Genomic DNA, 11594 nt, shown 5'->3' with positions numbered 1-11594 from the left:
CGCGCGTTCGACGGCTCAGTTTACAATTCACTTTCAACTGAGGTACGGCAGCATTTTCATGCTGCACACAACATGTGTATTAATAATATAATTTTTTCTTGTACATCATACACTGGAAGAATGCATTATTCCCTTCGTTAAGAATAAAATAACGTATTCTCACAATTGAATGCGCAGTAATTTATTATTTACGGGTTCTAAATGACATTTGAATATACCCTCGGACATCCGCACCGAGTGAGCACTGCAGGAGTTGCCACCAGGAACACAACAGGTGGCGTTCGCAGAACAATTACAAATACCTTTGAAACATTGATGAAATGGTCATTATATATTCCTACTTTACTATTCATTCCGCTCGCAAATGAATTTTTTTTCCATGAAGAGAATCTGTTTCCGTATTTTTCCAATTTATTAAACTTTCATTCAATATTTCTGACCAGCGGTAGATGCCAAAATATATAATAATGAAAAACACGCCTATTGATTGATTATCGATGATGCGAATGGAACATGGAAAGATTACGTTGCTAGTGGCAACAAGGACATTCTCCAATAAACATAAGGAATAATCAGTTTCTTTCGTTATCCTCTCTCGTGTGTCAATTGGAAATGATAAATCCGATTTAATTAGTGTTCCTGATGAATGTTCAATAGCAAAAAAGAACATATTCACATTATCGAGGGAATTTAGTGTAAAACTCGGCAGAAATAAATGCATTAATGTGTGTAAATTAGGAAATTGGAGGAATCTCATGATGGCATCGAGAGTTAGTCAGCAGTGCAAAATGTGTACCCGAGGGTTACAGCCGTATAATATCCCACCACTGACGTCATCGCGGAGGGAAACGTACACATTTGTCAAGAGTCCACGCGCTATTTTGCATGTTCAGAAGAAATACCGAAATCAAACGTAAGAATGATAATCAGTGATTGAATAACACCCACTGGAAGGGCCTTCGGTCAACGCGTCAATAAAATTCTGGCAGAAATACATAATCGCATGATATATTACGACGTGCGTGCACGCAACAAATTCGTAACACAAATCCATGAGAAATTCAAATATCATAGCAGTGTCGTAATGACCCTAGATCATGAATTAACAAGCATCGACAAACGACTCGTAAAAAATAATATGAAATTATTATCATGTGGAAGCATTCCAGAGCCAAACTTATTTCATTATTTAAACCGAATTCATTTCATTTAATCAACAATGAATAGGGGAGAGTGGGGTAAAATGGACACTACGACTACGACTTTCTTTTAAATTACAACTCAGAAAATTTATCAATTGAGCTCAGTATAGCCTCATCACAAAGGGAAATAATTGTTCTTCGCAGTGAAAGAAAAATTCTAAACTTCATCAACATTTAAACTTGTCATTAACATTTTAAAAAAGTCAAAAGTGTCAATTCTACCCCAACCTTCCCTCCGAAGTTTTGAATTTTGAACTCAAGTCCCGGATCCTTGAAACATTTCATGTCAATTCTCAACTCCAGGGGTTACTGGCGATCAATCATTTGAATTGGATTTTTTTTGTATCTGAAGGGTATTTACGTCTAGATCTTTTTCTCGTCGGTCATTGTACGGAGGGAAAAGGCATGCGCGCAAGAAGCCGTTCGGTCAGTGGTATTGAGTTGGCCAGCATAGCCATATAAAATATATACATATTGGCTATCTGGGGGGGTGGCTGTAGCCTATATTGAGCCGACGGTGTCGGACATTGTCCAGTAACTCGTTGAACGCACGATTGCCTGTCCTGGGCATTGGAAGTGTTTCTAGTACCTCATAGTTAGTGGCAGCGTCTACAACGAGAGCAAGAATACCTCCAACGCCAACTTTCCTCTATTTTTCTTGTCTTTTCAAATTTGAATTGCGCCCAACGCGACCTCTATCTCCACTGCCAGTTGCCAAAATCGTACGCCTAAAATCGCGATGAGTGAAAAACCCATTGTGAATAATTTACCAATGTCTCGATCAACGGCCATCGTGAGGACTCAATAATTTACAAGACCTCTCAAAGAGAGTCGTTCACAGTGTGACGTCTGCATTTGGATCGATTTTTTTCCCAGTGCATGCATTCCTGTTTATGCTCATGTTCCTAAGAAAGCGATAAAAAAATAATGGCTTCGAGGAAATTTTCCACATTTAAAAAATCGTCGATGTATTGACTGCACACGTAATAAGAGAAATTCACGATGCCGGCGGGAATATCTGCTCTGGCACCGTTCGACTGTGGTTCCCACAAGGCGCAAACCGCGCCAGCATTTACCGTCATTCACCGCGATAATCTTCAAACCACCCTGCCAATCCTTCATATCAATCAGATGAACGATGATTACCCGAAAGTCAATGGTAATCGTCCGAGGAAAAATGAGAGAAATGGCTTGCTTTCGGAGAAGCGCATCAGCAGATCGAGCGATCATTTTGTACTGGCGAGTTTGCAAAATAATCAGGTGAATCCTTTGAAGAGACGGGAACACAGCAAGAGTCACGATAATCTCGGGTTGAGTACTAAAAAAACCGACGAGTCCCTTAAATCCGCTATGAGTCTGTCTACCGAGAACTTCAACGATATTCTGAACGCAAAATTGCAAAAAGTTCAAGATCAGGAGCATCAGGAGTTGAGTAGAAAAGTGGGGCTGAGGAATAAACAGCAAATGGTAAATCTGAAGAAGCCATTTATAACGACAGTGAAGAGCGGTGAATTTCTTATGCCACCACCTGAGGTAGCAGCTCTCCTTGGTATTTCACCAAATGGCACATGGCTTGGCAATGAGACTGTTGAACACGGCCCCGATGACATACCGCCGCGCTCTAGGTTCCGGCCGTTAGTATCTTTAGGCCACCGACCGGAAGTACGTCATAACAAACACAATGCTAGATGCCAGGCAGCATTGAAAGCGACTGTTGATTTTACGGTTAAATTAGTAAACTCCACGACTCTGGCTAATGAAGAGCGAGTCAAGCGACTCTGTAACAGTAGGCTTACAACTATTAACAGTGCCGAGAAGTAAGTTCATCATTGTACCTCGTACCATCGTCAATGGAATTAATTGTTCATTACCGATATGCATATTGATCCGCCAAAAGTAACTTCCAGTTGCTTCTAGCAGACTTCCGCCGATGCAACGAGTAATACCGAAAAAGTTGCGACCCATTGAAGGCACAGTCCCCATCATAATCAGTCCGGGGTAAACTAAAATACTCCACCAGTGTGTTTATATGAGCCACACTCTATATTTATATATTGTACACCGTTTGTCGTCTTATTAATCGTTTTATCACATTATTTTTACTCTCGAATACTTTAATAATCGTTTTGACAGTGCAGAAAGTCATGAAAAATGTTTATTTTCCGCACAATTGGAACGCATTTTTCAACTCAGACGGCTTGGTTTTCGCTTGCACTCGTATTGAATTAATAATTCGCACTCGTATTGGGTGAATATTTCGTTTCAGTAAAATGCGCTCACTAATGGTGAGAACTAGTAGTCTGCATTATATGAAGATAAACGCCGGATCGGGCATAATATTCAGAGAATAGCGTGATAGCGAAAAGTTTGTCGATGCCTGTACTCAAAGGATTGGATATTCATTGCGTTTAGCATAAATCATAATGTCAAAATGAAACATACTCCAACATATAACACGAACATATCCTCATTCACACCCCACGGATGACCTCGGCGTTTCTCGAGTCGGAAGGGAAGCTACTTATCATAGCGCTGAATTCATAAATGTAATTTCTGCATTGCAGCGATCATCAACAACTTCCTTTCGGCAACATTATGTTTGATCGACGGGTTGTACGTGGCACTACATTGGCCGCTCCGATGCTCGTGAGTCTACATTTAACTTCATATTCACCAAAATAAAGCAATGTCACTCAATGTCTATTCTCGAAAACGCATTGATTTCTAGTTGGAAGGTGAACACTCACCGTGTAAAAAAAAACAAATGGCCAAGAAACGATCCCAGCAACAGGCCTCCAGATCGATGATGTTGAGAATTAAATCACCCCCACCTATTCCAGGTCGGAAGCATGAGCCTGTTCAGACGGAAATGTACCTCGAAGAGGTCGCTATCATCATACTTCTTTCTTCCTTCGCCCTTTTCGCTATTTTTTTAAATGTTGAAGGGCTAATTTTCACTCGACATTTCAGCTGTATGAAAAGCCCGATGAATCGGAAATCGGCACACAGACGGATTATTTTCTGGAGAGACCTGCAACCCCACCGTACATCCCCGGAAAAACGGGATTAGACGCCGAGACTCAGATCTCACCGGGCGACGTGAGCGACCTCTGCGATACCCTTGGCTTCCGGATGGTTGCCGCGTTTGGTTGCAGTCTTGCGCCGACGTTTGGAAACATTTCAGTCTGCATCCAGNCCGGATCGGGCATAATATTCAGAGAATAGCGTGATAGCGAAAAGTTTGTCGATGCCTGTACTCAAAGGATTGGATATTCATTGCGTTTAGCATAAATCATAATGTCAAAATGAAACATACTCCAACATATAACACGAACATATCCTCATTCACACCCCACGGATGACCTCGGCGTTTCTCGAGTCGGAAGGGAAGCTACTTATCATAGCGCTGAATTCATAAATGTAATTTCTGCATTGCAGCGATCATCAACAACTTCCTTTCGGCAACATTATGTTTGATCGACGGGTTGTACGTGGCACTACATTGGCCGCTCCGATGCTCGTGAGTCTACATTTAACTTCATATTCACCAAAATAAAGCAATGTCACTCAATGTCTATTCTCGAAAACGCATTGATTTCTAGTTGGAAGGTGAACACTCACCGTGTAAAAAAAAACAAATGGCCAAGAAACGATCCCAGCAACAGGCCTCCAGATCGATGATGTTGAGAATTAAATCACCCCCACCTATTCCAGGTCGGAAGCATGAGCCTGTTCAGACGGAAATGTACCTCGAAGAGGTCGCTATCATCATACTTCTTTCTTCCTTCGCCCTTTTCGCTATTTTTTTAAATGTTGAAGGGCTAATTTTCACTCGACATTTCAGCTGTATGAAAAGCCCGATGAATCGGAAATCGGCACACAGACGGATTATTTTCTGGAGAGACCTGCAACCCCACCGTACATCCCCGGAAAAACGGGATTAGACGCCGAGACTCAGATCTCACCGGGCGACGTGAGCGACCTCTGCGATACCCTTGGCTTCCGGATGGTTGCCGCGTTTGGTTGCAGTCTTGCGCCGACGTTTGCAAACATTTCAGTCTGCATCCAGGGTTGCCAGATTTTGGCTATTTATAGCCAAATCCTGTACAATTTTAAATGGGCCGAAGTTACGATCTGGTCACACTGTTTGCATCAATCGGTCTGTGAGCTTGGACTCTGAGCTCCGATGGCGGTAGTCCGAACGCGGCGTCCGTCCGGAAGCCATTGATATCAATAATTATGGCTGCGAAAGCCTCAAAACTAAGACCGATACGAACCCTGATATATCAAAGCCAAAGTTAACTCTGGGTCATCTCTGGGGTTATGGAAAAAACCCAGCGAAAAAAAAAGAAACTCTGGGAAATTTCCATGAACCCAGAGTTAACTTTAGGTTTGATTCATCAGGGAATTTACACTTTTGTCACTTTCACATTTGAGCATCCATGTTTCAGCTTTTTGACTACGACAGTGAGGTGCAACCAATTCTCGAAGTTCTCGTCGGAAAAACGATAGAACAGGCGCTAATCGAAGTTCTGGAGGAAGAGGAACAGACAGCCCTTCGCGAACAGCAGAGGAGATTTTTGGAGCTCAGAGCGGCCGAGAAAGCGGAGCAGCAGAGGCTCGAAGAGGAGGAGCGCAGACTGCGAGAGGAGAAAGTAATTTTTTTTTTCGATTGCGAGATCGATTTCCTTTCTCCTTTTTACGATAGGACCCTCTCGGGTTTTTACGATTTGTTCCCTTCCCACCCCCAACCCCTTGTGCCGCATTCGCCGAGGGCCAAGGAAAAACCTCACTTGAGGGAAAGATCTTGACCAGGTACAGTCCCCCCTTGCGAGACTCCCGCTCGGACAATGAATCTGTGAAAATTAGAGGATTAAAAAATCATTTTGCCTTCTCCAGCGGGAATCGAACCCGAGACGGCCGCGTGCCAAACCCGCGCTCTAACCACACAGCCATCGCCGTCAATGCGAGCGAAGAAAGCAATAAATTGCATTTCTTCGACAGAAAAAAACAAGTCGGATACATATATACCGACATGACTCTAAAAACATAATTTTTTCAAAAAGAATAAAAAACAAAAATACATCCCCAGGGGCACAGTATCCAAAATTGTTCTCTTATTCTCAGGATCGAAGAGTGAAACAACACGAGAAAGCCGTACATGAACAGCAAGAAACCGAGGAAAGAGTGGCTGCGGCAGTTTTGCTGACGGGATACATCGCAGAATTGCTTCCAGCGGTTTTGGAGGATTTGAAAATGTCTGGATTCCTGTTGGATGAAATAAGGGGTGACATAGAGGAGGGCTTCGTTCCGTGGCTCATGAACGAAGTGAAGAGGGAAATGGGCACAGTGATGGAGAGCCGCGAGATATTAGCGGGTACACTAAAAAAATATCATTAATTGAGTTTTTTTTTAACTTCCCGACCCGAAGGGAGGAAGTTATTGTAATGACCCCGAAAATCGAATGTGGAAATTTAAGCATTTTCCACGTTTCATGACCTTTGGAACCCCTTCTGACCCGTTTCAGGTACCTGTCTGTATGTGTAGATGTGTGTATGTGTGTGCGTACGTCTGTGACAAAAATTTTGTGCCACGATTCCTCCTGAACAAACGATGCGATTTGACTTTTTTTTTTTAATCGCTGTATTTTCATGTGACTTGTTAATTGTTATTTTACATCGCTTCGACTCGGTTGAGTATATTGCGATGATGATCAAGACTTTAAAATGATTAGATCTCACCATTCTGCCCGACCGAGATTTGAACTCGGAACCTTGCGCACGTGAGGCAACGACTTTACTCACTGCGCCAGGCCGTCGGGCCTAATTGAGTTATTTAAATGTTTAATGATGGTGAAAAAAAGTTGAGAATACGAATGGGGAAAATGGTCGTGCACCATGCAAAAATATTGTCTCGAAAACCGGTCGGCTTAATGAAATCGCCCATTAGTTGAAGTTTGTGCACCTACTGGCAACCCCCCCACCGGGAATTGTAAAATAATTACAGGTTAAGTGCTTTCTGAAGCCGTTCAATTCCTTCTTGTACAAAACTCAGGTACTGCGATGGCATCTGCCACAAAACAAGCTCTGTGTCAACGACTGTCGCCCCAGTGACGCGACATTCTTCTTCAAGTAAATTTCACTTGTCCATTTTCGGTAACGATTCTGTGCCCATCGCAGTTTCTGTTACAACATCGTAAATAATCATATCTTGGTGGTACAATCTCGGATACCCGTTGTTCTACGAGCTCACTAGCCTCCCACTATATTCGACAGAAAATGAATTTTTCCTTAGAATTTTAACGCGAGTTTTACAATCTGCGTGCATTACTTTTCCAGAAATCATCAAGGAGATTCTCGAAAATCGGGCGACGATCTATAAGAAGCTTGGTGAAGAGTATGACTCATCGAGAGAATTAACAGTGGCACGATACGATTCCCAGACGGAGATAGAAGAGAGTGGTGGCGGAAGAGACGTTGATTTTGAGCGTTATCAATCGCCAAATGCCATTCAATGAGCTGTTTATTAATTGCTGGAAAACTAAATGCCCTTGACTTGCATTATCGACAAGCCATTGGACTAGTACGTACTACTCTGCTGGCCAGAAGCCGTCTCATGTACCACCATACGTATTATACCAGTATACACAGCTGCAATACAAATCCATCTCTGTCTTCACCCTCTGTGTCTCCCGATGCTACCTTCCATATTCCCCTCCAACATTACCGACACCGGGATGATTTCACTGGGGTTTCTCTATCCACAGCGTAAATATTCCAGGCATGGGGCCCGTAATATTACTAGCTATTACAAATCCATTATCATTTTCTCCAAGTGATTCTGTATTTTCATAAAAAGAACCACTGCAATGTGATTGAAAAGATCAAACATTTCAAGGCAAGACAATATTTTAATATCTCCATTAATTACTGAAAACTATGAAAATTCGTTTACGCAAAAAGGCGAAATGTAGTCCAGCAGATTAACAGGAGCTATTCGAAAAAATCTAGTCGCTGAATTGATTAAGTTTTTGTTTCCCTTATCGTCTTTTGTGAGTTGATGAATAAAGGGATTATGACAAAAATGTTGCACATTATGCTTATTTCGGTTTAATTGATTTCATAATGTGAGGAACATAAGTTTTGGAAAATATTTATCTTTCAGTAATGGCTTTGAGGCGCATCGTCATTTATTCCTGAGAAGTATACAGCTCACCATAGAGGTGAGTTTATTTCTGGAACTGTAAAAAAATCAAGCGAAAGATGACATGAGATAAGGCCGAAAACGAATATACCTGACTGAAAAGAAGGGACCTGGTAAAATGACATTTTTCCAGATTGCACCAACGATCGGGTTGGTGTACCTAATTTAGGTGCAACCAGAGTCGACACAGAGTCCCTCACTGAGGTTTTACTGCTACGATAGGAAGTAGATAGAGAACCCCTAGGTTTGGCGACACGATGTCGCATCAATCGAGCCTCATTAGTAAAGGTCTTAAAAGTATGTAGTAATATCTTCTTAGCCTCCCGCAATGTACTCAATGACATGGTGGCGGCTCAGTGCCCATTGTTCATCGTCTCGGAGACGATATTCTTAAAATCCACAGAAAAACTCAAATAATCGAGAAACTCCAGAGTCACATGATATCAAAATGACAGAGTGGGTGGACAAAAAAAAATGAAATGATTCATTTCAAAGCAGTACTGTCAATGAAAACCAGCCCAATGCAATCAGCGTTAGATAAATCATATAATAGGATGAGGTTTTACAGTAAATTGAAGTTGGTCCGGGTACTTTTAAAAAGCCACCTACCCTACATCTAATTCTTTCCCCCCTTCCACCTCGCGTAAGGGCATATTGTATTGGATTAAATTAAGCAGTAGTGGACCCCAATTTAGCCTGTGCGCGAAACTTGTGTGCCCAGTGAGTCGTGTTTTATATAGGGCACCCCATTATTTCCATTTGAACAAAAATAACTCGGGGGATCCTCTCTCTAACCCACACTGACGTAGGGCTTTTTCTATTAGTTTGTCATGGGACCGGTGTCACCTGGTTTGCACATGATTCTTCATTTTCAAGTGTCAAACGCTCTTCTTTACGCTTCACCTAAAATACATAAATTCCACGTATATAATTTTTTCAAATTCAATCACAAACAACTGGAACACTTAAAATAGCTCTATCGTTACGAGAAATTTAAAGATTATCAACAATTGCAAAGAATTTTCAGAAAAATCTATAAATTTTTTGCCACTTCATGGGAAATAATCCACTGTTTTGTAAGCAAGGTCGGGTATTTTTTGATAATGAGAAAATGTTTATAGAAATATTTATATTTTGCAAAATGCAATTTAAATAATATTGATGAGGAATACATAAAAAAAAATTGTCATTTAATTTATTTGGAAAACTTGAAAACTGAAAACATCTAAATCAGTAGTGAAGTGATAAACGGAGATAAATCAACTTATCTCCCAGTTGAGTTTTTGAGGAATATTTTCGAATCTAAGAGAGATATAGAAATTTTCGTAATTACATTTGTTGTAGCACTCAATCGGCTCCACAAAAAAGGTTACAACAAAAATTTTGCCATCTCCCTTAGATTCCGAGATATTGATTGAAAACTGGTCAATAGTTAAAATTGACTTATCTCCTTCTACCGCTTCGCTACTGAAATGTAAAGCGCAGGCTATCGAAAGGATAAAGCTGCTTTGAAAGAGCAATTGAGATCGGCATACTTGAGATTTAATGGGTAAATAACATGTCCTTATTGATATGGCATATTAACTTGAGGACTCGTAGGGGCCAGCGATCACGTGTCATATTACAAGCTTTTCAAACATATGGGCAATACCCTGCGCCACGTGACTATTGTTATGTGATATGCACTTTTTGAAAAGTTATACTCAGGAGTTTCACACTCATTGTGACCTCACATCAAGTTCTATTTTTTTCTGCGGGTTTTCAAGACAAGGAAATGCACGAGACGTTGAATACAAGTTCTCGGGGTGTAAATTAATAATGTATGAGTTGCACTGAATGGTGAATCACACATATAATATCCTACCCCTAGCCAGCCAATACTTTTAACACTTGCACAACCGAATCGAATTGTCTTTATAGTTAATGCAATGGCCTCCCACAAAACACCATTATTACTCTGTCGACGACCTCTCTGATCTAGGAAGAGGGTAAATTGAACAATAGGATTCGTCTTGGTGTCGTCGCAGGAGCCACCAGACTGGAAGCATGTGCTCCATTATATTTTTATTAATTTTCCTTTATCATATTATATAATAGCACAATATTTTTCATTCAAATGTCCAATGAAAATCTATGCGTCTTTATTAAATTTTTTTGTCTACACGGAGAGAAATATTCAGTAAAAATTACGGAACTCACAGTTCGCTCACCGGTTACGTAATTGACTCACAAAATTATTTAAGTGACGGCATCATAATTTTTCACAGGAGATTCAGTTAAAAATTACGGAACGCTCTGGAAAAACGCCGCGACAGTTCCGTAAAATTTCCTACAGCCACATTTCGCTCCGGAATTACGGAAAAGATAGGCAATTTTTATTGAATACATGTAAAACAAAATGATTTAAGTGACGGTATCGTAAATTTTCACAGGAGATTCAGTTAAAAATTACGGAACGCTCTGGAAAAACTCCGCGACAGCTCCGTAAAATTTCCTACAGCCACATTTCGCTCCGGAATTACGGAAAAGATAGGCAATTTTTATTGAATACATGTAAAACAAAATGATTTAAGTGACGGTATCGTAAATTTTCACAGGAGATTCAGTTAAAAATTACGGAACGCTCTGGAAAAACTCCGCGACAGTTCCGTAAAATGTCCTACACCCACATTTCGCTCCGGAATTACGGAAAAGATAGGCAATTTATTGAATATTTCTCTCCGTGCGTTTGTTATCAATAAGAATATGAAATAAAAAAATATTAAATAAACCGAGAGGCTACAGCTCGTACAGTGCCGATTTCTACGGTGCACGGGTAGGGAGCGCAACTCCCCTTGCCCAAGAAAAGAAAAACGATAATACGTAGATGATAATCGTGATATTAATATCGCATTGGGAAGCGCACACATGCGTGCAACTCGTGCCACCCAGGCTTTGAATTGGTCACGGCGGAACACTTGTTCGGTACCCTGTGGGTCCGCGGTTTACTACGCTCTCTGAATACATCCTGATTTTTGGTTGATGCGGCGACAGCGGCGACGGGGGGGAATAAAATGAGGGGATAAACTTACAAAACCTGCGCCTTCCCGGCCCTCTTATTTTTCCGTAGAGATTGGGAATGCCCTGCAACTGAGTGCAGGGAATTCCCAATGCCCTGCACGAGGGTTCGAGTATTCATGTGCACTGCAG

The 11594-nt window shown here is 41.2% G+C and overlaps 1 protein-coding gene across 1 annotated transcript; it reads left to right on the top strand.

The window, feature by feature from the left end:
- Positions 1-1765: 1765 nt before the first annotated feature.
- On the top strand, positions 1766-8232 carry LOC107041196 (radial spoke head protein 3 homolog). Its single transcript, XM_015261640.1, has 7 exons — positions 1766-3019; positions 3767-3848; positions 3931-4086; positions 4173-4301; positions 5654-5857; positions 6330-6579; positions 7541-8232. Exons 1-7 carry the CDS (start codon positions 2205-2207, stop codon positions 7717-7719), a joined length of 1815 nt encoding a protein of 604 aa, XP_015117126.1. The 5' UTR covers positions 1766-2204; the 3' UTR covers positions 7720-8232.
- The last annotated feature ends 3362 nt before the right edge of the window (positions 8233-11594 follow it).

Source organism: Diachasma alloeum, unplaced genomic scaffold (assembly GCF_001412515.2).
Source record: "Diachasma alloeum isolate Michigan unplaced genomic scaffold, Dall2.0 Dall_scaffold_00179, whole genome shotgun sequence".
NCBI lineage: Eukaryota > Metazoa > Arthropoda > Insecta > Hymenoptera > Braconidae > Diachasma > Diachasma alloeum.
The sequence above is the reverse complement of the archived record's forward strand: the minus strand, read 5'-3'. Positions and strand labels throughout refer to the sequence as shown.

Excerpts from the sequence above, each read along its gene's own strand:
- LOC107041196 (XM_015261640.1), top strand. The coding sequence starts at position 2,205 with ATGCCGGCGGGAATATCTGCTCTGGCACCGTTCGACTGTGGTTCCCAC. Across the intron at positions 3,849-3,930 it reads CATTGGCCGCTCCGATGCTC|TTGGAAGGTGAACACTCACC; the intron begins GTGAGTCTACAT and ends ATTGATTTCTAG. Across the intron at positions 6,580-7,540 it reads GAGCCGCGAGATATTAGCGG|AAATCATCAAGGAGATTCTC; the intron begins GTACACTAAAAA and ends TTACTTTTCCAG.